General features: G+C 38.4%; 1 protein-coding gene across 3 annotated transcripts; it reads left to right on the forward strand.

The window, feature by feature from the left end:
• Positions 1–14,575: 14,575 nt before the first annotated feature.
• LOC139896786 (glutamate dehydrogenase B) lies at positions 14,576–20,925 on the forward strand. 3 transcript variants are annotated; one of them, XM_071879421.1, is made up of 11 exons: positions 14,576–14,688; positions 15,078–15,172; positions 18,148–18,273; positions 18,626–18,739; positions 18,874–19,095; positions 19,180–19,254; positions 19,359–19,475; positions 19,569–19,819; positions 19,914–19,989; positions 20,129–20,215; positions 20,623–20,925. In XM_071879421.1, exons 3-11 carry the CDS (start codon positions 18,166–18,168, stop codon positions 20,806–20,808), a joined length of 1,236 nt encoding a protein of 411 aa, XP_071735522.1. In that variant the 5' UTR covers positions 14,576–14,688; positions 15,078–15,172; positions 18,148–18,165; the 3' UTR covers positions 20,809–20,925. The 3 variants fall into 3 exon arrangements, with proteins under 3 accessions (XP_071735522.1, XP_071735524.1, XP_071735523.1); XM_071879423.1 differs by having other exon boundaries at positions 18,626–18,738; positions 18,909–19,095; XM_071879422.1 differs by lacking the exon at positions 14,576–14,688 and adding an exon at positions 14,917–14,946.
• Positions 20,926–26,244: the final 5,319 nt, after the last annotated feature.

The raw sequence follows: 26,244 nt of genomic DNA on the forward strand, positions 1-26,244 counted from the left end.
AAGTATACTCGACATCCAATGCAAGTATCAAATAGTATGAGCGGAAGCATGTATCACCTAAGTTCAAGGACCTGAGAAAAACATAGAGAATCTGTCAACGAAAACGTTGGTGAAATCATAGGTTTAAATAAGTAAATGAGTAATAGTAAGTTGAACCACAAGATTTGCAACATCGATAAAGCCATAGTACATTCTAAAAGTTAATATTCACGAGCACCCAATTATCAAAGCTTAACGTTCCGTCCGTTGAATACCCCATCAATTAGTGCTAGAACAACACTGTTCCCGAAAATATATTTCATTCGTAAACGGTAGCGAACCGTTTGAATGAGGGTTTGTCAAACCCATATGGCCATATAACATAAGTTCTCGCTTACACCATCTGATGTAACTAATGATAATCGGATTGAGGATTTTCGTTCTAAACTCGTATGTAGAATGTTTGTTTTCCCGTTCTTGTGTTCACTTAGTTCAAAAGAATCGTTTATGTTTTCTCATCCCAAAAGTAAGTTCAAAAGAGTAAAAAGTGGGACTATGATCTCACCTTGTATGCACGAACCAAAAAGTACTTCGACAAGTAAACGTGCAGTAACAATGCTAGTCTTGACCTAAACAAATAGGTTGTATCAATAACGAAAGTCACGAGGGGTCAAAGTTGTTCAATTAGTCCTATGGCTCAATACGACTCGATTACGAAGCATGTGAAGCAAATAGTCAAGTTTCATGCAAGGTACACGTATAGAAACAAGTTAGAAAGATTACATAAGTAATTGGTCAAGTTTGATTAAAAGTCAGACTTGGTCGGGTCAAAGTCAACGAAAAAGTCAACACGTTCGGGTCGGGTCTCGGACAAATTTTCTGAAGTTTTTAATTATATATAAGCATGTTAAAACAAGTTACACGTAAATTGGAGGTCTAGAACGTCCTAAACATTTTATGTCAAAAGGCCTCGCAAACAGCCCACTTTAGTGTAATGGGACGGCGTCCCAATTAGGCTAGACGGCGTCCCATTTTAAAGAGCAAGACGGCGTCTTGGTAGCCTAGACGGCGTCTAGGTTTTAAGGGCAGGACGGCGTCCTGATTCCTGGGACGGCGTCTAGGCATGATTTCAGGCCCTGCTTGCTGAACTCCTAAGCACACGAATCAAAACTCAAACCCACACAATTTACAAACCGCAAACATTCAAGGCATGTATTTTATATCACCGGAAAGGTATTTTGACAAGGAACATAACTATGCACTTATTATCAATTAAACTTTCACATACAACAACCAAAAACCGCATTTAGTGACCCTCATTCAATACACACAAGTCATAAATGCCATTTAATGATTCGGCAACCAAATTACATGAACAATATGCCGTTTCGAAGGTAATTAAGCATACAACACAACCTAACACTTACCATTAACATTTCATGTCATTTAATGCATCAAAAATTCATTCTTAGTTCATGAAACCCTAACCAAAAATCACCAAATTTCATAATCAAGTTTAAGGGGTTTCTTTGATCAATCTTTACATCCAAATGAAGCTAGTAACACTAGGAACAAGATTAAAACATGAACTCATAACATCAAACAACATATAAACACTTAAAACTCAAGATTAAACATGTTAACTTTCCATATGAACTAGTTACTTCAAAATATCAAAACGAGCATATAAAACACATAAACAAACTAGACTTGAGCCATAGATACTAATTAACAAACTTATAACTTAAAAATCTCAAGAACACAAAGATTAGTGATTTTAGAAAGTTACCCAAAATTGATGAAACCGGTATGAAATCGAAGAGGGGATCACGAGGAGTTCAAATATGTATTTTGTTTGGCAAGAAGATCACTAGCTCGGTTTTGGATGATGAATCTTTGTTCTTGAAGTTGAGAGGAAAAGTTGAAGTATTAAGAAATTGGAAGAGATGAATGAATGGATAGAATGAGAGTTTGACTCTTTGACCTAGTCACAAGTTTCAACATTTGGCAAGATTGGTCCCTCAACTTAAATCGGGTGCGGGAATTACCTAACAAGATAATTCAAACGCATATTAACGAGATGTGTTATAAACATCTAACGGAACTTAAATAGTTAAACGGAAAAGTTGACGGAAAAAGGCGGGATGTTACATTGAGGACTTCGGACCATTTACTTGCACACCTTTCCCGACTACTACTTTACCGCTACTACTATCATTGTGAGTTATAGCATTCCCTTTTTACTTTAACTTATTTTGGGAACTGAGAATACATGCAGATTTTATGTTTTACATACTAGGCACGAGTACTTAAACTTATATATGTGTGGGTTATACAACGGCATAAACATTCCCTTTAGCTCGGTAACGTTTAATCATTGGTTTTTGAACCGTGAACGCGAATCTTAGATATGGATCCATAGGGTTTGACATCCCCACTCGGGCTACTAGCGCTAGCATTTAACGGGTGTTTAATACTTCGAGGTTATACGCACTTGCCAAGTGCACTTTAAGGGGGTACATTAAACGTTAAGTTAGTTACCGGGTGCCCACGGTTAAGCATATACTTTTACATACTTTTGAACGCTCGTTGTAGCACTGAAATCTCGTGGCCTACTTACATTACTGTTATACTTAAACTATAGCTCACCAACCTTTGTGTTGACCTTTTAAGCATGTATTTCTTAGGTGCTTGAAGTTGCTTCCGCTATCTTACTAGTCGTGCTGTAGAACCCGCTGCCTAGAGTTGTTATCGCATGACTACTTATCTTGCATTCAAACTTATTTACTTTTGAAACTATGTTATGTAATGACCATTGGGGTCACGTACACTTATGTAATGCTTCTACTTAGTGAAGTATACTTTTGGATTGTAAAACATTCGACGTTTGTTATGACGTCACTTTTATTAATGAATGCAAACTCTGTTTTGAAAACGCATATAGTACTTAACCTTGTAATGATCCTGTTGATGATGGTCCGTACATGATGATTTAGTACGGGGCGTCACATTTGGTATCAGAGCATTGGTTGTAGGGAATTAGGTTGCATTAGTGAGTCTAAGACCGACCTGAGTAGGAATCACTAATAGGACTAATCTACAACTTGCTAGTTTACTTGTTTCCGCTGAATTTACTGCATGCTACTGCTTACTGTTACTGCTATATGCCGTATGCTACTACATGATATCACTACTGCATGATATTACTTGCTTTCGATTGCATGCTACTTTCATACGAATTACTGTTATTGCCATTCTAGTTACTGTTATACATGATTTAAACTGTTGGCCTATTATTTGCTTGCTTTATGACATACTGACATGGAAAATTTATTTTTCCTTGTTCAGATGTCGGATGTTCCACCTGCTGGCATTTCGGGCAGTACAGACTCAGACCCCGTCGCCCTACCTACTGCTACACCTGCTGCTGCTACTGCCGATACACCGGCCCCGACACCCACTAGTGATCCCGGCGCTTCTACTTCCGGAGTTGGTACTAGTGCACCTACCCCAGTGACTGCTCCCGGACCCTCGAGGTCACAGCCTCGCATTGGTGGTATTGAGATCCCCGCGGAGTTAGGGGAAGGGCCGTTTCGTAACCACATGCGCACGCCTTGCCGACGCACTCCCGACGGACGTTTAGTCGTGATTCCGCCAGGCAGACACAGACAGATGTTGGCCGCCTTCGGACGCTTTGGATTACCAGCTCAGCCACCAGTGTCACCGCCACACGATTCGGATGACTCATCATCCACCGATTCTTCATCATCAGACGACTCCAGCGATGATGAGGATCCTGCCGATAGACCTATTCAGGCACCCTCCACCCCGCCGAAGAAGCGGTACCGTTTCGATGGCACCGTCATTCCAGGGGTGAATGGAGGTCGTGCTTTTACTGACGCTTTTGGCCATCGTCGTAGGGTTACTGCTCGTAAACGAGTTGTGCCATACCCTGCCGACCCACAGATACGTAAGGTTCCCCGTTATGTATTGACCATTCCTGGAACCGTACCACCTAGATTCAGATATGCACCACTTACATCTAGGGACGTACCGTCTACATCCGGAGCCGGACCATCTACATCAGCACCACCGGCACCACCCGCACCACCCGCCCCACCTGCACCGCCTGCCCCACCAGCTCCCTCTAACGAGGAACTGATGAGGGAGGTTGAGACTCTCCGAGCTCGAGTCACTGAGCTCGAGGAGCAGTTGGCTCGAGGAGCAGTTCACCCACCTTCACCGTAGGACTTTGTATTTAGATTTCATGATGTAATCTAGTTATAGTTTCATGTATTTCATATGTATTGTACGAACTTATTCAGATGTATGAAACTTATTATCATTAACAAATGGAACTTTGCGTTATTTAATTCTTGCACGATGTTCTAATTACATTGCTGTACGATGATTCTGTGGTATTTGTACCTAGAAGCATTATTTAATAACATGTGATGTTTTGATTCCATGTTAGTCACTATATACTGTATTACTACTACTTGCATGCTGGATTTTGACTTGGGTCAAAATTTTTGTTTAGAATACCATGGCTAATGGAAGAACCACACCTACCGCCGCCCAGATTGAGGACATGATCAACGAACGGGTCGCTGCAGCCCTAGCAGAAAGAAATCTCGAAGCTCCACCGCCACCACCACTGGTTATTCCACCCGTTCGAAATGGGTGTACATACAAGGAATTCCAGAGCTGCAAACCGCATAACTTCAGCAGCAACGAGGGACCAGTTGGTCTCACCAGATGGTTCGAAAAGTTGGAATCGGTATTCAGGGTTAGCAATTGTTCGGAAGCTAACAAAACGAAATTTGCATCTTGCACGCTTTCTGATGGCGCGCTTACATGGTGGAATACCATGGCCCAAGCGCAAGGAATTGATGAGGCGTATGCTACGCCTTGGGAAGAATTTAAATGTGCTATGATCGAGGAATACTGTCCGAGAACCGAAATTCAGAAGATGGAAATCGAATTTATGCAGTTAAAGGCCGTAGGGAACGACCTTAACAGTTACAACCGTAGGTTTTTGGAGTTGGCTCTTATGTGTCCGACCATGGTCACCCCCGAATTTAAGCGCTTGGAAAAATACTTCTCGGGACTTCCTAAGTCCATCAAGGGTAATGTTACCTCATCCAAGCCACCAAGCGTTCCCGAAGCAATGCGCATGGCGCATACTCTCTTGAATCAAATCATCCTTGACGAGCCGGAGAAGGCTAAGTTTGAAACTGGTAGTGGCGAGAAGAGGAAATGGGACAACAACCACAACAACAACAGGGGTAAGAACTATGATCAAAACCCGGCGAAGCGACATGAAGGGTTCAGGCAAAACAACAACAACACCAACCCCAACAACAACAGCTCCAATCCGAACTACAAGGGAACTTTACCACAATGCAAGAGGTGTTATAAGCACCACACCGGGTATTGCAATGTTGTCTGTGAGAAATGCCAACGGACTGGGCATGTTGGTAAGGATTGTAAGGTTACTACTTTGAATGTGAAGCCAAACCACAACAACAATGGGCCTAGGAAATGTTATGAGTGTGGAAAGACGGGCCATTTCAGAAACGACTGCCCAAACAAGCGTAAGGATGGCGGACCACCACGTGCTAGAGCCTTCAATGTTAATGCAAGGGACGCACGCGACAACCCCGACTTGGTGACAGGTATATTCAAAATCAACAATCTTTTAGCTTCTGTCCTATTTGATACTGGTGCCGATAGGAGCTATGTGTGTAGACATTTTTGTGATAAGTTAGATTGGTCGTTAGTTCCTTTAAAGGAAAGTATGCTTGTCGAGGTCGCCAATGGAAAACTTGAAAAGGTTGACCATATTAGTTGTGGAGCTATTATCAACATAGCTGGTGTAGATTTTGAAATTGATTTGATACCTATCAAACTGGGAAGTTTTGACGCGATCGTCGATATGGATTGGTTGAGCAAGATAAAGGCCGATGTTATCTGTGGAGATAAAGCACTTCGCATACCACAAGGAGATGGCGAACCACTGGTTATCTATGGAGAGAGATGTACCTCGAAGTTGAACCTCATTAGTTGCGTGAAAGCGCAAAAGATTATGAAGAAGGGACGCTTTACTGTCCTAGCACATGTGAAAGCGGTAGAAACTGAGGTGAAGAACGTGAACGACGTTCGAATTGTGAACGAATTTTCTGATGTCTTCCCAGAGGAATTGCCTGGATTACCGCCGCAGAGAGCAGTAGAGTTTCAGATTGACTTAGTGACAGGAGCTGCACCTGTAGCTCGCGCACCTTATAGACTCGCACCTTCCGAGATGCAAGAATTACAGAGTCAACTACAAGAGCTATTAGATCGAGGGTTTATCCAACCAAGCTTCTCGCCTTGGGGCGCACCGGTGTTGTTTGTGAAGAAGAAGGATGGATCCTTCCGTATGTGTATCGACTACCGTGAACTCAACAAATTGACTATCAAGAATCGGTATCCTCTTCCACGAATTGACGATCTTTTTGATCAACTACAAGGATCGAGCGTTTATTCAAAGATCGATTTGCGATCTGGATATCACCAGCTGAGGGTGAAGGAAAGTGACGTGATGAAAACTGCATTCAGGACCCGTTATGGTCATTATGAGTTCCTCGTGATGCCATTCGGTTTGACAAATGCACCTGCCGTGTTCATGGATCTCATGAATAGTGTCTGCAAGCCTTACTTGGATAAGTTTGTTATCGTCTTCATAGATGATATCCTCATCTACTCTAAGAGTGAAGAAGAACATGAGCAACACCTTCGGCTAGTGCTTGAACTCTTAAGACAAGAGCAACTTTACGCCAAATTCTCCAAGTGCGAATTTTGGTTGAAGGAAGTACAGTTTTTGGGTCATGTTGTGAGCGACCAGGGTATCAAAGTTGATCCCGCCAAGATTGAAGCCATCAGCAAGTGGGAGACCCCCACTACTCCAACGCATTTTCGCCAATTTCTAGGTCTCGCCTGTTATTACCGAAGATTCATCGAAGGATTTTCTCTGATTGCGCGTCCTTTGACCGCGCTGACTCACAAGGGCAAGAAGTTCATTTGGGAACCCACTCACGAATCAGCATTCCAAACTTTGAAGAAGAAGTTAACCACTGCACCTATCCTATCACTTCCTGAAGGCAGTGATGACTTTGTTGTTTATTGCGATGCTTCGAAGAGTGGTTTTGGTTGTGTACTGATGCAACGATCAAAGGTTATTGCCTATGCCTCCCGCCAATTGAAGATTCACGAGCGGAACTACACTACACATGATCTTGAACTTGGAGCCGTTGTCTTTGCGCTCAAATTGTGGAGACACTATTTGTATGGAACTAAGATCACTATCTTCACCGATCACAAGAGTCTCCAGCACATATTTGATCAGAAGCAATTGAATATGAGACAGCATCGATGGATCGAGACGCTCAACGACTACGATTGTGAACTCCGTTATCACCCTGGCAAGGCCAATGTTGTAGCTGACGCTTTAAGCCGAAAGGAGAGGACGGCACCTCTTCGTGTTAGGGCTCTGAACATCACCATCCATTCGAACCTCAACAGCCAGATCAGAGTAGCCCAAGTTGAGGCTCTCAAGGAGGAGAACATATCTCACGAGCATTTGAACATACTTGTCTCTCGATTCGAGGTTAGAGAGTCTGGACTCCGATGTTATGCCGGAAGAATTTGGGTACCTTATTATGGAGATCTACGAAACCTGATACTTGATGAAGCACACAAATCGAGATATTCGATTCACCCCGGTGCGGGTAAGATGTACCACGACCTTAAAGAACAGTATTGGTGGTCGAATCTTAAAAAGGACGTTGCGACTTATGTTGGTAAGTGTTTGACTTGCTCGAAGGTTAAAGCCGAGCATCAGAGACCTTCTGGGTTGCTTCAACAACCGGAAATCCCACAATGGAAGTGGGAGATGATAACTATGGACTTTATCACCAAGCTGCCAAAGACAGTGGGCGGATACGATACCATTTGGGTTATTGTTGACCGTCTTACCAAGACTGCACATTTCTTAGCAATGAAAGAAACCGATACAATGGAGAGGCTTGCTCAACTGTACATTAAGGAAGTTGTATCACGACACGGTATACCCTTATCGATCATCTCCGATCGCGATCCTCGATTTGCTTCTAGATTTTGGCGTTCTTTACAAGAAGCCATGGGAACTCGTCTCGACATGAGCACTGCTTATCACCCTCAGACTGACGGGCAAAGTGAACGAACAATTCAAACCTTGGAGGACATGCTACGTGCATGTGTTATTGATTTTGGAAAGGCCTGGGAAAGGCATTTGCCACTCGCCGAATTCTCATACAACAACAGTTATCACTCGAGCATTAAAGCTGCACCTTTTGAAGCGTTGTATGGCCGCAAGTGCCGTTCTCCTCTTTGTTGGGCCGAGCTAGGTGAAGTGCAACTCACCGGGCCCGAGATAGTCCATGAAACATCAGAAAAGATTGCTCAGATTCAAAACAGACTCAAGGTAGCTCGTGATCGCCAAAAGAGTTACGCTGATAGTAAACGTAAAGACTTCGAATTCAACATCGGTGATCGTGTTATGTTGAAGGTTGCACCCTGGAAGGGTGTGATTCGTTTTAGAAAACGCGGAAAGTTAAACCCGCGGTACATTGGTCCTTTTGAAATTTTGGAGCGTGTTGGACCCGTTGCTTATCGTCTTGATCTTCCAGAACAATTGAGTTCAGTTCATCCTACCTTCCACGTATCAAACTTGAAGAAGTGTCTTGCGCCACCTGAACTTATTATACCATTGGAGGAACTTACTATTGATGACAAACTCCACTTTGTGGAAGAGCCTGTCGAAATCATGGAAAAAGAAGTCAAGGAGTTGAAACACAATAGGATTCCGATCGTCCGAGTTCGATGGAATTCCAAACGAGGACCTGAGTTTACTTGGGAACGAGAGGACCGCATGAGGCAGAAGTATCCTCACCTTTTCCCACCTCCTCCATCACCTTCAGATTCAGCTTAAAATTTCGGGACGAAATTTTCTTTAACAGGTGGGTAATGTAACGACCCTGGTTTTTTCAACGTTATTTATTAATAATAATTATTATTAATACGTGTGATTAAACGAATGTAAGTAATTACATTTACATGTTTTCATGATTGCCCGTACTTGACTTTTAAGTGCCCGGAACGTCTTTGTGACACACGAAACTTCACGAATAATATTTTTAGAATATTATTTACATTCATGATTATTTATTATTAATCATTTTAATTAACTAAGGTTTTTAGTTAATTACTTGGGCTTTATCTATTTAATTGCATCTTAAATTGGACTTGGGCTTTTAATTAATAAACTTGGACTAGTAAGCCCACCCTACACATCTAAATGGACTTGTAAGCCCATGGATTATGTTAATATTACATTAGGAACAAGCTTGGTTAATTAAGCTAATTAGGAGACAAAGCTTGTAAGCATGCTACTCCATACTCCCATGCTTTTAACCTTATTACTTAACCTAGCATACACCAAGCTCCAACACCTTAAAGCAAGCAAGTTGACTTCCTCTTTAAGCCTACCAAAACCGGCCACCTTAAGCCTCATGGGGATTCCATTTTCAATTTTTTTTTTTGGTACTTATACACTAGCACACTTCACATTTCATTACACACACATACTTCTCAAGTTTTTCTCTCATATTCTCTCTAAGAACTAGTAAGTAACAAGTTCAAAATCCTTTTCTTTTTCTTCTTATATTCGTGGCATAACATCATCATTATCATCTTGTTTTGTTAATTGTTACTTGTCATTGTTAAAGATCAAACTTAGTAGTTTGTATCTTCATGTAATCTTGCTACTTCCATTATGTTTAAGGAAGTCAAGAACAAAGAATCTAAGTTCTTTCATAACTTATGGTTCTACTTTACTTGTTTTCAAGATTTAAAGTTTATAATCTTCATGTTGTTACTTGTGTTCTTGTTTGTGGACTTAAACTCTTAAGATCCAAATTTTGATTTGAATCTTCTTAAGTATGAAACAAGCATAAACACACTACTTGTAACTTTAATCATTTCTTTCTTTTATAAGTATTTAATTTGTTACTATGGTCAAGTATTTACTAGTTAAAGACTTGATTATTATTCTTAAAATTTTGTAAGTTCAAGACATAGAAGTGTAACTTGCTAGTTACAACTTCACATACTTGTGTTGATTTAACTTAAGTACTAGATCTAGACTTTTGATACTAGGATCTTCAAGATTTACTAAGAACTAAGTTCGACAACCTAAGATCTTGTGTACTTAAGTTTATTTTCAAGTTTGTAGATTATTACTAGTTTTAAAGTTGATGTATGTGTTAGATCTAAGACCTTGATGAAACTTTGGTTCATCAAACATCATACAACTCTTAAGTGAGTTGATCTACATGTCTTAGACTCACACTTGTGTTGCTAGTGTCAAAACTTAGTTAGTATTACTTTCATAGTTCATGTGTGTGTAGATCTAGGACTTGATGTAACTTTGGTTCATCAAATTAATGTCTTAGACTTGCACTAGGGTTATGATGGACAAATCTTGGTTAAGATGATGTAGACACATCCATGAGTTGTACACTTGAAGCTATATGCATCAAGGATGAGAGCCATGATGAACATCAAGCACCAAGACCACCGGAACTCTCCAAACTTCCTGCTTTCTGTCCCAAAGTTTCTGACCTACTGTTTCTGGACCAGACCAGTAGGTCTGGGCTGATCCCATCTTATTTTTGGATAGAACTTTTCGAGTAGATAACTTTTCATATAAGACTCGTCTTAATCCGAGTTACGGTTTAGAGTCTACGGCCCTCCGAGGGTCACTATGTCCATTTACTTTTCTGTTTTCTGTGTACAGTTTCTGTTTTTCTGGTTTCTGTAACATACCAGTACACCTGGGCTACTGTAACCTTGATTTTCAGATAGCTCAGTTCGTGTAGATAACTTTTCATATAAGACTCGTCTTAATCCGAATTACGGTTTAGGATTTATGGCCCTCCGATCGTCACTATGTCCTTTAACGTTGTGTAGAAATTTCTGACCTACTCGCACTTAGACCGTCGCCACAGTCAAACCAAGACGAGTTTGCTTTTGTAAATTTTACCACACTTAAGGGACTCATAGACGGAGTCATGGACACTAGTCTCACCTTAATTCAGTAAGGGTAGAGGCCGTGGTGACTGACTGAAGTCAGACTTTGTTGAAAACTACTTTCATAAACGAAACTTACTTTACGCCTTGTGTTTGATGATGAATGATGATGACCCTTAAGACCTTAAATACATACTTTTAAACCTATTAAGACGATTTACTGACTTAGTATTATTTGACTTAGGTTGAGGACTTCGGACCATTTACTTGCACACCTTTCCCGACTACTACTTTACCGCTACTACTATCATTGTGAGTTATAGCATTCCCTTTTTACTTTAACTTATTTTGGGAACTGAGAATACATGCAGATTTTATGTTTTACATACTAGGCACGAGTACTTAAACTTATATATGTGTGGATTATACAACGGCATAAACATTCACTTTAGCTCGGTAACGTTTAATCATTGGTTTTTGAACCGTGAACGCGAATCTTAGATATGGATCCATAGGGTTTGACATCCCCACTCGGGCTAGTAGCGCTAGCATTTAACGGGTGTTTAATACTTCGAGGTTATACGCACTTGCCAAGTTCACTTTAAGGGGGTACATTAAACGTTAAGTTAGTTACCGGGTGCCCACGGTTAAGCATATACTTTTACATACTTTTGAACGCTCGTTGTAGCACTGAAATCTCGTGGCCTACTTACATTACTGTTATACTTAAACTATAGCTCACCAACCTTTGTGTTGACCTTTTAAGCATGTATTTCTCAGGTGCTTGAAGTCGCTTCCGCTATCTTACTAGTCGTGCTGTAGAACCCGCTGCCTAGAGTTGTTATCGCATGACTACTTATCTTGCATTCAAACTTATTTACTTTTGAAACTATGTTATGTAATGACCATTGGGGTCACGTACACTTATGTAATGCTTCTACTTAGTGAAGTATACTTTTGGATTGTAAAACATTCGACGTTTGTTATGACGTCACTTTTATTAATGAATGCAAACTCTGTTTTGAAAACGCATATAGTACTTAACTTTGTAATGATCCTGTTGATGATGGTCCGTACATGATGATTTAGTACGGGGCGTCACACAATCACTGCGGTCTAGAGCCATATGCCGCTTCTTTTGCCTAACGGGTGTTAATGATGGATTAACGTTTAACTTATGTTCCGCAATATCCCGCGGAACCCCGGTCATGTCTGACTCGCGCCATGCGAAAATATATGCGTTAGCTGACAATATTCCATGCAACTTGCCCTTCGTTTCGACTGACAAGCCTGCGCCGATTTTAATTCGCTTATCCGGATGCAAGCGATTAGCTATTACTGCACAGTTTGCAAGTTGCTCTTCTACGCTAGGAGCGCTTACAGACGCGACAGAGCCACACAACTCGGTTGCTTGATGTGACGCAACTGTGGCGATGCCTCCTACTGTGGGAAACTTAATCAAACCATGCACTACCGATGGTATGATGTTGAAACGCCGTATGAAGTTTCTCCCTAGCAGTGCGTTATATCGTGAAGTTGAACGAACCACATAAAAATCGACCAATTCATGCCTGATCATCTGCGGGTTCCTGTCATCCGCAAGCTCTATCATTAATTCTATTCGGCATAGCGGCCACGAGTTTTCTCCGGAAAACCCTGATAGCGTAATATCAGGCTGGCGTAACTGCGCTTTGACTTCTGCCGGAAGGAAACGATAACAATGCTCATACATAATATCGACACCGCTGCCAGTGTCAACATGCATGCCCTTAACCTGGATTCCGCAATCAGGGATGCGACACTTGATGATAATGGGCTCATTAATAGAATCAATTGACATTACAGGAGGGAAAGTGATTGGGAGAAGCTCCCAATCCTGGTGATCATTGTACTTTCTCCGCTGGATGATTTTCTCTGCGTCAACCATGTTAATGGTTAAGTCGGCATTTTTCGCTTTGTCAACTTTCTGCCACGCGAAAGTCTTAGACTTCGAGGCCTCTTCTGCGGCCTTTCCCTTGTCCTTTTTAGGTGGTTTTAGATGATCCAATTTGCCCGCGCGAAGCGCTTCCAAAACCCGTTCCATCAAGTTTTTACACCGATTGGTGTCGTGACCATAATCGTCATGAAATTCACAATACTTTGTTTTGTCCCGCTTGCCAAATTCTGTAAGCGGAGTTGGAACCGCGAAGGTCGCGCATACTGGCTCTGTTGCCAAAATTTCCTTGGGCGTTTTGGACAAACTTTTGAGCAGCGCATAGTTCTGATTATTGATGCCGCGTTGATTATTGTTTCGATAATTGCCACTTGATTTCCCTTTATCATTCCTGATAGGACCACCGCTAGGATATCTTCCGCGAGAGTTGTTACCACGATTTTGATCGCGCGAACGATCATCATCGTCCTTCCTCTCGTTGCGTGAGCTAGCTGTTGGAATGTCATTATCTTCGCCACTCCGCATATAGTCGTGACATTCATTAAGCGCCTCAGCATAAGTTGTTGGGACTGTATGGCGCAGACGCCTTACTAGTGTTGGATGACGTTCTGAGTTTATACCATGTATGAGTCCGGAAATCTGTTGCTCTGGTTTGAGATCTGGTATACGCAGGCACTCATTAGTATACCTTGTGAGAAATTCGCCCAAAGATTCCTTGGACTTCTGCACGATGTCATGGCATTCAATGTGAGTGCGCTTGCGTGGTCTCTGATTCTGATATTGCAGCAAAAACTTTGTCCGCAGATCCATAAATCCGGCAATACTACCCGCCGGCAACTTATTAAACCACTCACGAGCAATACCCTGTAGTGTCATAGGAAATATCTGACACGCAACCGGATCCACCCAGCCTTGAGTGCGCATTGCGCCTTCGAAACGCTGTAAAAAATCATCTGGATCGGTCAGGCCATTGTAAGTACCCAACGTGCTAGGTATCTTTGGTGCTGATGGAAACGGGTATGCGGATATATGCGGAGGAAACTTGTCAAAGGTAGTCGGTAGCTCGAAGGGTGGTTTAACAGGATCCCCTTTCAAGTTTGCAAAGAAACGCTTCATCATGTCCTGAACAAAGTCAGGTTGTGAAAATAAGTGAACCATATCAGGAGGTGCGGCCTGCATGAATTGACTTGCACCCCCCAACTATTCGGGAAGTTGAAGAACATATACGAAGTCAATTGAAGTCCGAAAAGCCTCTCAAGATGATTTTTTTCAGAAACCGTTGTACTTATCTCGTGTTGTTGTGCCATTCTCGTTTGATATTCTTACAGACTCTCTCTCCTCACTTTCTCTCTCCTCATTCTCTCTTTGACCTTTTAAAATGTTATACCTGTAATTCAATATTTTTAACGAAGTATTTTTTATTATTATTATTTTTACAATAATATAATATGATTATCCGGTAAAATCTTTATTTTAAAAAATAAAACAAGATAGTAAGATCACATTTCCGCCTATATATCGTGAATAGTCAATGCTGGTTCAAATAAAATAACAATAAAATATTCTTATCTGTCATATTCTCTCGCTCTCGCTCTGTATCCCAGAGATAATATTACATTAGACCTTAATTAGCGTGTGACATATTCACGTGAACTATTTTCTGTAAGGTACACTTAAATTATGCCTTGAATTCATCGATTTATATTTGTAGATATTTTAATTTTATTACTGTACAATTTTGTTACATCATCATCATCATCATCATCATCATCATCATCATATATATCAGTTATTAAGTGGTAATGGTGGAAGCTGAGTAGCTTATTCTTGTCGTAATCATATTTAGATCGATCGACAACAATAAATCCCGTTATCATCGTCTATTTTACATTTTATTCACATTTTATTAATTTCATTTATGTGAGGTAATCAATTGTTCGTCTCGAACACGATTCTAGATGCTTTTTTAGTATTGATTTGATTCCTGTCCCGATTGTGATTTTTTTTAAATTATTTTTTAATGTTATTTCACTTTGCTGCTATATATATGTATCAGTGAAGTAGAAGTTGTGAGCTATCGGAGTAGAGAACAGATTCCGGCCGGTGAATATTTCCGATCTACTTTTCCAGCAGATTTAATTCAAGTATCAGGTAAATATATTTATATTGATTCTTAGATATGATCGGCATTTAATTAGTTTGTTGCTTTGCTATTTATTTTTCAGTTTTAGGTTTAATTAGTTGATCGGAGACTGTGTGCATGCTAATTAATCAATTGATGTTTGATAAAATTAGCCTATACGAAACTTCAAAAAGAAATGGTTGATTAAACTGTAGGGTTTATTTTCGCCTTCATCCAGTTGTATTGTTGCATGCTAATTGGGGATTTTTGTTTGAAGATAGTAACAAGTAAAATTGGGGCACCATTGAGTTGGACTGTGACTTTAAACAGATTTTTGGGCTTTCATGGCCCAAAATTATGAATAGCTACAAACATTCGTAATAATACAAGCTTGTTTATGGTCCATTTTTTGTATACATGATTTCCTATATTTCCCTATGTAAGATATATAAAATACAAAATACATCGTAAAAAAAAAATATATATATATTTGCGGTTTTGGGAATTTTATACGTACTCCGTAATTATTTTTTGTTTGATGTTAAACAAGACACATATTTTCCTTTAAAAAGTTATATATCAATCGTTGTATTTTACAAGTCCAAATTTATTGCCATTATTAAATTTTATAAACATTTATTTGGATTTCTAATATTATTTGGTACTTCTGGTATCTTACGTACTTTTTGTTTGATGGTGACGACACTCACGGAAATTAGTAATAGTAGTCTAAACAAAAATTGAGGATATCACATGGACTGCAAGCCCCTATATAACTGAAGAATAAGATTATAATCAGCATAATATATTGGTTTGGGCCCAAATATATTTGTTTGGTATAAATTCTAATCTATTTAATTTGTTTATTGCTAGATATATATGAATATAATTAATAATTAATTCTACGGCAAAATTGTGATAGAACTCAAATTCTTGACAACAGTCTTGCATCAAAAACGGTGTGATGCGGATGCCTTTTTAGATGATAGCATTAATAATTTGGGAACAAAGAGGTTCTAGGTTTTGGATTAAACAAAATATGACTAATTAGTTAATATTGATATTTGATATTGACATAATAATACACATTTATCTGGACACACATTACATTTTGCGTCATGATAACATGATTCACATAATACACATTTTTGTAAATTAATTTCTATCTTGTTTGACCATGTTTAATGAATAAATGTGTAGCCATGTGACAAGGTTGGCATAATCCCACCAAAAGAGAAAGCATATTCCTTCTAAATCGGCTTTAAAATGGTACCCGTTTTTGTTTCTAAAACTAGTTTTTTAAAATATTTCAAAATCACCATATAAAACATTGATATATCTTCATCATGTTTATCCAAATGCATAAGCTAATTAGTTGTACATTGTTATTTATTGACATTGTCACAATGCTTATCCAAATGTATTTTTTTAGCTTTATGGCGGCTTGTGTGAGTTGTTCCCTAGATATAAGAGGATATAGTGAATAGTGATGGGTCATGTCTTATGTGTGGGTCATGTCTTATGTGTGTTTCATGCGTTGACTATATGTATACGCGGCATCTAGACAATGCTGTGCCATCTTTTACATACTAAACAATTAATTTATTAAATTACCTTATTTCATATACGTAATTTTACTATTATGTTTTATAAATAAGTGAATACATGTGGGAAAAATGGATTTTACTTCTTTTAATACATTGGTTGTTGAAATAGATTCAAACTGCACATTTCCTTAAAACATATACTAAGCCTTGTTTTGCCCCAAAGTTAATGATTTATTGGTTATTAGTATAACAATAATCACTAGGCTATGCTTGAAAAAAAACTATTAAATTTTTACTAAATAACTTTCTAGAATTCAATATTGGCTTTTTTGGGGAGTAAATAAAGTCGTGTTCCTTTGTTTTCCTTTTTCTGTTTGTTGATTTCTATTTAGATTGTTTTGTTTGAATGTTAGATTGTTTTAAGATTTTTTCGGGTAGTTAGGGGGAGACTAGTTTATAGATAGTCTTTTTTTAGATGATTGCTTTCTAGGCTCGAACTTCCGTTTTCCCCTTTTCTTTTGTATTCTTGTTGATGGTGTTTTCCTTTGAAAAACGACCTCGTTTCTATATGAGTTTTAGTTATTTTCACCAAAAATAAATTAATAAAGTCGGTGACTATATGTATAGATATACAGATGCTTACTTCCCCTGGTAATGACCTGTCTGGACAGTTACGTTTCAACATATCAAATAAACAAATAGCATTGTATATAAGGGGCCCATCAAAACAAAAATAGTAGTACTAAGATTTTAATCATGGAGTGTTCTATTTGTATAGTAATACCAAATTCAAATTTGATAACCATTATTTCTCTTTCAAAAACGTGATTACTAACTAGCATATTATAAATATAAGAAAGAGTAAAAAGAATAAGGATAAAATTTGTGTTTGGACAATTTGTTTGTATGAAAATAAGTATAGGTTTTACTGTTACTAGTTGTACAGAGATATGTGATTTATAAATTTATTATTACTAGTTTTATGTAGTGAGAGATGAACTTTGCTTTTTATTATTTTACATAAATTCGTGGAAGCTGAGCTGGCCTTTACTAAATAAATACCATTATCTTAACAACATGTTTGAGTGTATATTTTTATATCAAGCATTTAGGAAATAACTGAGAAGAAGTGAAACTTTTGTCCCACAATTGCACATAAAGTAATACCATTGTAAGTTATATATAATGCTATGACGTAAACTTTAAACACGGTCATAATCTTAAGCCGCCAATTAAAGACATTGAAAGAACATATTACATTAGAGTTAATTAATTAATTTATTTATTTATATACCTAATTTGTTACCATTAAATAAAAACTAAATGTTTACTACTTCATACATAATCTCTTGTATAAATAATTGGGTTGGTGCTACCTTAATTTTCATCTTACATCCCCTTTATTTTTATATTTTTATTTATCTCTTAGAGGTTATTCAACATTTTTCTTTGGTTAGGCTATTCCATAAACAAGCATGAACGCTTTAGCTGCAACAAACAGAAACTTTAAGCTGGCAGCTCGCCTGTTGGGCTTAGACTCAAAACTCGAAAAGAGTTTGCTCATTCCATTCAGAGAAATCAAGGTTAGTGTTGATTTATACTACATTTGACCATTTATGCAATACTTTCTTATAAGTCTGTCCTTACAATAAAGAATCATTTTAGCAGGAAAGAAAAATCACCTTTAAATTTTATGTTTATATGTTAACATGATTTAGAGCGGCCAATGGTTCATTGTCATATAGTTGTACGATCCCCTGATTTCATTTATACAATTAAACCTTGGAGAGTCTATCAACCAGCCAGAGTTGCAACATGATGTGAATGTGGTTGCTGTTTATTTTAATCTAGAAAATTCATGTATTTGTTAGAATATCTGGTTGGTGATTATATCTATATCTATTATACTTATTTTGCATTGATATATAATTGCAGGTTGAGTGTACGATACCAAAGGATGATGGTTCCTTGGTATCTTATGTCGGCTTCAGGGTTCAACACGACAATGCTCGTGGACCCATGAAAGGAGGAATCAGATATCATCCAGAGGTTTGTTTTCTTAATAATGATCACAAATGTTGATCATTTATGTGAAGTTATGACTTTTGTAAGGATCACCAAATGAAGATTACGGAGTCCATTAGATATGGCTTAATTTTGTGATATATGTTTGGTGATAACAGGTTGATCCGGATGAGGTGAACGCTTTAGCACAGCTGATGACGTGGAAAACAGCAGTCGCTAATGTACCTTATGGTGGAGCAAAGGGAGGAATAGGATGTAATCCTGGAGAATTAACCATATCCGAGTTAGAGCGACTAACTAGGGTTTTCACACAAAAGATACATGACCTAATTGGAATCCACACCGATGTTCCAGCACCTGATATGGGAACAAATCCCCAGGTTTGTGTTTTATCCATTCCAATTCCAAACCCTAAATTTGTTAAATTTCAATAAAATGACTTATAGTGGTTGTGTTTTAAATAGACAATGGCATGGATATTAGATGAGTACTCCAAGTTTCATGGATACTCTCCCGCTGTAGTTACTGGAAAACCTATTGTAAGCATACTTATATAGTTATATTATAATTTATTTAAGGTTTATGTTTCCTAATTTTATATGCATTTGCTCAATAGTTGAAGGGGTTAATTTGTAAAATTTAGGATCTTGGTGGATCTTTGGGTAGAGATGCTGCTACAGGAAGAGGAGTGCTCTTTGCAACTGAAGCCCTTCTTAATGATCAGGGAAAGACTATTGCTGGACAACGCTTTGTTATACAGGTACATTTATTTATTATTATTTTTTTGTGGTTGATGAACTGCTGAATCTTTACGTATTAACTCATACGATTTGCCATTGTTATTTTGTGTTAGGGATTTGGAAATGTTGGTTCCTGGGCAGCTCAACTTATTCATGAAGCTGGTGGAAAAGTTGTCGCCGTGAGTGATATTAGTGGGGCAATAAGCGACAAAAATGGGCTTGATATCCCCAGCCTGGTCAAACATGTCAAGGAACATAAAGGAGTTAAGGGTTTTGGTGGTTCAAATTCAATCGATGCTAGTTCTATTTTAACTGAAGATTGTGACATCTTGATCCCAGCTGCCCTTGGGGGTGTAATCAACAAGTAATTTTCTTAGTTTCAAGTTTTGCGATAGTCATTATATCTTTGAGAAGTAAACTTTATTAATATGAAATTGTCTTGATATATTTGATCATAGGGATAATGCGAACCATATTAAAGCTAAAATCATAGTTGAAGCAGCCAACCATCCTACTGATCCTGAAGCTGACGAGGTTAGCATTTTGTTTCAAATTTCAGCCCATTACTTATATTAAATTTGCTAGTCCTGATACGTTCTTTAAATTGATTTTCATTTAATAGAACTGAATTACTTTTCAAAGCATCACCATTATTGTTATTTTTCATGTCCAGATCTTATCAAAGAAAGGTGTTGTCATCCTCCCAGACATATTTGCAAATTCAGGAGGAGTAACAGTTAGTTACTTTGAATGGGTTCAGGTAAATTTCAAAAATAATTCAATTATTTTTCTCCCATTTTAAGATTTCTCGCAAGTATCTCATTATTTGATATGTCAAGTTTGACTTATGTAATAAAAAGTGGGTCAGTTTGGGTGGTCTTTTATCTATGAGATCAAACTAGTTAAGCTAAATAGTTAACGGGTCAAATGGAATATCACACATTAACAATTTGTTAATAAAAAAAGTGTCTAAACATGTTTGACACAATAACAATTTGTTAAAAATAACAAAAGAGGATTTATTACTACCCATTTTTACAGGCCTAAATTAATCACACATTTTGATCAGAATCTAGGTTGACCTGTTGACCTGCCCATTTTACCATACCCTTCTAATCATCTATCAAATGCTGAATACAATTTTGTTACATGATAAATGATACACAGAACATTCAAGGATTTATGTGGGATGAGGAAAAAGTCAACACCGAGTTAAGGAAATACATTGGACAAGGTTTCAAGGATGTAAAGGAAATGTGTAAAACTCACAACTGTGATTTACGAATGGGTGCGTTTACATTAGGAGTCAATCGTGTTGCTAGAGCTACGGTTCTCAGAGGTTGGGAAGCATAAATAGATGTGGAGAGCTCCTCAAATAAAACAACTGGAGGCTGGCTTTTATAGACAATGCCTATTGTTTAACATGCTTTATGTTTTCACATGCTTTAGAATTCAACTGTATTTTCATTCTCATTTGACTTCATTCTAATGCTTTTGAATGTTTTCATGGGAACATGTTATTATGTTACTAGGGCGTTATTTGTTTTTAAGAGGTTTTTTATCTAAAAATCTGAATAGATCCACTTCAATTATTGTTAACTACCCAAAATACCTTGTGTGAAATAGGATAATCTATGTTGCTATACTTCTTTCATCTACAGAATATTATGGAGTATTATTATATTGGTGGGGATCAAGCAAAAATAAAATAAGAAAAAGGGTTTTCATCTCTCCTGTAACATCTCTCTGCAAGCAGAAGCTTTTTTATTCCAAGATCAAAAACAACCCCCAAATTTTAAACGCAATTTTCTCTTGAATCCTAGCGATTTAGATGATACCACCTGCACCAATAAATTAATTGCATTTTTCCGAACCTGTGAGTACTAGTTTATCGGAAAACCGTCGCTAAACACGTCGCCACGCGCCACCTATTATGGTGCGGCCGTTAGCGGCTACTGGCGCCAGGAACATTAACAAATCGTCGTTTTCTGTCGTGGTATTTTTGAACACAGCAAATCGCCATAGCTAATGATACAAATTGTGGTATTTTCTAAGCATTTTTTTAACAAAATTTGTGGCTATTTTTAATATTTCATTTTTGATGAGTTTCTTATCTTTAATCATTGATTATTGTTATATTTAAAGATTTGCAAGGATCGTACAAATACAGATAAACGAAATCAATCTTTAGTTTGCTTGTTAGTCTCCTTTTCTTTATTAAGTTTTTTCGCATCATATTTTTATCAGGGGAAGTGTTGAATATTGGAGTAGGTGAGTCAATACTCACATGAGAATTGAATGGTATTTGGTGCCTACAATTTGTGTTAGGCAAATTTAACTACTTGGATACATTCATACTACACCAACCCCATTTCTACTGAGCCATCATATAGCTCATTTATCATCCCAAAATCATTTCTTTCTTTTATATACTAAAAGAGTTAAATAGAGAGTTTGTGAGTAATCTCCTAATTACAAGAGATATAAAGATTAATGTTTATCCTTGTAGTTAGAGAGAAGTGTAATTCCTATTATTCTTATTAGTGAAGCATTTCTTTCCTTGCCCGTGGTTTTTACCCTTTTGGGGTTTTCCACGTTAAATCTCGGTGTCCTATTATTATCGTTATTTCAATTATTACTAGCGGTTTGCTATAATTCGGTGTCGCTTTTCTCAACAAGTGGTATCAGAGCTAAGGTTCTAATATCTAGTGTGTATTAATCTACTTATCGTATGCTCTGTGGTTGCCACGGGAGTGGATCGTCCACATCAGAAAATAAGTAAGATTAATTTCACTCGATAAAAGTTCTCGGGTACTATTTCTCAGAAAAATAGTATTGTCGAAAAGAAGATTGTGATTATAGTAATGTCTACGAAATTCGAAATTGAAAAGTTCAACGGGAGTAACTTCTCGTTATGGAAACTAAAGATGAAAGCTATCCTGAGAAAGGATAAGTGTTTGGCGGCCATCAGTGGACGTTCAGCCGAAGTCACTGATGAAAAATGGGAAGAGATGGACGGCCAGGCTATCGCAAATCTTCATCTGGCACTAGCAGATGGCGTTTTGTCTAGCATTGAAGAAAAGAAGACAGCGAAAGAGGTTTGGGATCACCTCGTAAAATTGTACGAGACCAAATCACTCCACAACAAGATATTCCTTAAGAGGAAACTTTATGCGCTACGCATGAATGAATCTACTTCAGTTAATGAGCACATTAATTCTTTGAATACTCTATTTTCTCAACTCGCTTCATTAAGTTGCAATATAGAGCCAAAAGAACGTGCTAAACTTTTACTTCAGAGTCTTCCTGATTCGTATGATCAACTCATTATTAACTTAACCAATAATGTTCTCTCGGAGTATCTAGTCTATGATGAAGTTGTGGCTGCTATTCTAGAAGAAGAAAATCGGCGCAATAACAAGGAGGACAAACAGGCCGGTTCACGACAAGTGGAGGCCTTATTGGTGTCAGGAGGGAGATCAACGGAACGTGGCCCAAGTGGGAGTCACGATCATGGTAAACCGAAGTCTAAAAAGAAGAAGACCTATACATGCTACAATTGTGGCAAGAAAGGTCATCTGAAGAAGGATTGTCGGAGTTTAAATAACTCTAATCCTCAAGGAAATATCGCAAGCATTTCAGAAGATGGGACTGCTTTGATTAGTGAAGCAGTGGTAGCAAATGAAGGCAGAAAGACATTTGTTGATGTCTGGTTATTTGACTCGGGAGCTACTTTTCACATGACCCCTAGAAGAGAATGGTTCAAACAATATGAACGTATCTCAGGAGGATCTGTATACAGTTGCAATGATCATGAACTAAAGATAATTGGAATTGGAGATATCATTCTGAAGATGCACGATGGTACAGTTCGTACTATTCAAGGTGTACGACACGTGGAGAGTTTGAAGAAGAACTTATTGTCTTTAGGACAATTGGATGATCTTGGTTGTAAGATGGTGATACATGAGAAGATCATGATAATCAAGAAAGGCGCGGTTGTACTTATGAAAGGAGAAAAGGTGGGTGCTAATTTATACATTCTGAAAGGCGAGACGGTACAGGAATCGGAAGCATCTGTTGCTTCGAATAGTTCAAGTGATAAAGTTGCTATGACATGGCATCAAAAGCTTGGACACATGTCTGAGCAAGGTATGAAGATTCTTGTTGAAAGAAATCTTATTCCTGGTCTTACAAAGGTATCACTACCTTTCTGTGAACATTGTGTAATCAGCAAGCAGCATCGCCTGAAGTTTAACACATCAAATTCTAGAAGTAAATTGATTCTAGAATTGGTTCACTCTGATGTGTGGCAAGCACCAGTTCAATCCCTAGGAGGAGCAAAGTATTTTGTATCATTTATTTATGATTATACTAGGAGATGTTGGGTGTACCCAATCAAGAGAAAGGCGGATGTGTTTGAAGTTTTCAAAGTTTACAAAGTGTGGGTTGAACTTGAATCTGGTAAAAAGATCAAGTGTTTAAGGACGGATAATGGAGGAGAATACACTGGTGATGAATTTGATAAGTTCTGCAAACAAGAAGGTATCAAAAGGCAGTTCACGACGGCATACACTCCTCAACAAAATGGAGTGGCAGAGCGGATGGACAGAACCTTGTTAGATAGAACAAGGACGATGTTGGCAACTGCAAGCTTGAAAAAATCATTCTGGGCAGAAGCAGTAAGTACTGCCTGTTACGTGATAAATCGGTCACCATCAACTGCAACTGAGTTGAAATCGCCGATGAAAATGTGGACTGGAAAACTAGTTGATTATTCTGACCTTCATGTATTTGGAAGTCCTGTGTACGCAATGTACAATTATCAACAAACGACAAAGTTGGATCAGAAGTCCAGAAAGTGTTTGTTCTTGGGGTATGCTGATGGAGTTAAGGGGTATCGCTTGTGGGACCTCACTGCCCACAAAGTAGTCATCAGCAGAGATGTTGTCTTTACGGAAGACAAAGATCTTGAAGATGTTAGCACTTCAAAAGAAACTATACCGATACAGGTGGGTAATGAATTTCATAAAGATTCTTCTGAAGCAGTACCAGAGCACGATGAAAATCAAGTAGTCGTTGATGAAGCTCCAGCGACTCGTATTTCTAATCGGGAACGAAAACGTCCAGGGTGGCACTCGGATTATATTATGGAAAGCAATGTTGCATATTGTCTTCTAACAGAGGAAGGAGAGCCAACAACTCTTCGCGAGGCACTGAATCATTCAGATGCATCTCAGTGGATGACAACTGTGCAGGAAGAAATTGAAGCTTTTCATAAAAATAAAACATGGTAACTTGTGCCATTGCCGAAAGGTAGAAAACCTATTGAAAATAAATGGGTGTATAAGATCAAGTGAAATGGCAATGATCAAATGGAGCGGTATCGTGCAAGACTGGTGGTTAAAGGATATGCTCAGAAAGAAGGTACGGACTTTAATGAAATATTTTCTCCTGTGGTTCGACTTACAACAATTCGAGTAGTTCTAGCGATGTGTGCTACATTTGATTTGCATCTAGAGCAGCTAGATGTGAAAACTGCATTTCTTCATGGAAATCTTAAAGAAGAAATTTATATGCTTCAACCAGAAGGTTTTGAACTACAAGGAAAGAAGAACTTGGTTTGCAGGTTAAAGAAATCTCTGTATGGTCTCAAACAGGCGCCGAGATGTTGGTACAAGAGATTTGATTCTTTCATAATGAGCCTTGAATATAACAGACTTTATGCAGACCCTTGTGCATATTTCAAGAGGTTTGGAGACAATGATTTTGTCATTTTGCTGTTATATGTAGACGACATGTTGGTTGCAGACCCCAACAAAGATCGTATTAATAAGCTGAAGGCTCAATTGGTAGGGAGTTTGAAATGAGAGACTTGGGTGCCGCAAACAAAATTCTAGGGATGTAAATTCACCGAGACAGAGATAATAGGAAGATTTGGCTTTCTCAAAAGAATTATTTGAGAAAAATCTTGGAGCGTTTCAATATGCAAGATAGTAAGCCAATCTCAACCCCACTTCCTACTAATCTCAAGTTATCCTCCGTTATGTGTCCTAGCAGTGAAAACGAGAGGAAGGAGATGTCTCGCGTACCGTATGCATCAGCAGTGGGAAGTTTAATGTTCGCAATGATATGTACAAGACCAGACATTGCACATGCAGTGGGAGTAGTTAGTCGGTACATGGCGAATCCTGGTAAAGAGCATTGGAATGCGGTGAAGAGGATCCTTAAATACATCAAGGGAACCTTAGATGTTGCATTCTGTTATGGGGAACCGAAATTTATTGTCAAAGGGTATGTTGATTCAGATTATGAAGGTGATATCGATAAAAGTAAATCTACTACTGCATATGTTTTCACACTTTGTGGTGGAATAGTAAGTTGGGTTTCAAAACTGCAGTCAGTTGTAGCCACTTCAACAACAGAGGCAGAATATGTAGCAGCTACTCAAGCTACTAAAGAGGCGGTATGGTTGAAGATGTTGTTGGAGGAACTCGGGCACAAACAAGAGAATATCATTCTATTTTGTGACAACCAGAGTGCCTTGCATCTTGCAAGGAATCCGGCATTTCATTCAAAGACAAAGCATATACGAGTTCAGTATCACTTCGTTCGTGAGAAAGTAGAAGAAGGAACCGTGGATGTGCAGAAAATTCATACTGATAATAATGTGGCTGATTTTCTAACAAAGTCAAATAACCGTGACAAGTTTATTTGGTGTCGTTCCTCATGCGGCCTAGCAGAGACGTAAGCAACATCATTGGCAAGGAAGGATTACCGTGTGAAGAT

The sequence above is a fragment of the Rutidosis leptorrhynchoides genome, chromosome 3, assembly GCF_046630445.1.
Source record: "Rutidosis leptorrhynchoides isolate AG116_Rl617_1_P2 chromosome 3, CSIRO_AGI_Rlap_v1, whole genome shotgun sequence".
In the NCBI taxonomy this organism is placed as follows: Eukaryota; Viridiplantae; Streptophyta; class Magnoliopsida; order Asterales; family Asteraceae; genus Rutidosis; species Rutidosis leptorrhynchoides.

Excerpts from the sequence above, each read along its gene's own strand:
- LOC139896786 (XM_071879421.1), top strand. The coding sequence starts at position 18,166 with ATGAACGCTTTAGCTGCAACAAACAGAAACTTTAAGCTGGCAGCTCGC. Across the intron at positions 19,255-19,358 it reads TAGTTACTGGAAAACCTATT|GATCTTGGTGGATCTTTGGG; the intron begins GTAAGCATACTT and ends TGTAAAATTTAG. Across the intron at positions 20,216-20,622 it reads GTTACTTTGAATGGGTTCAG|AACATTCAAGGATTTATGTG; the intron begins GTAAATTTCAAA and ends AATGATACACAG.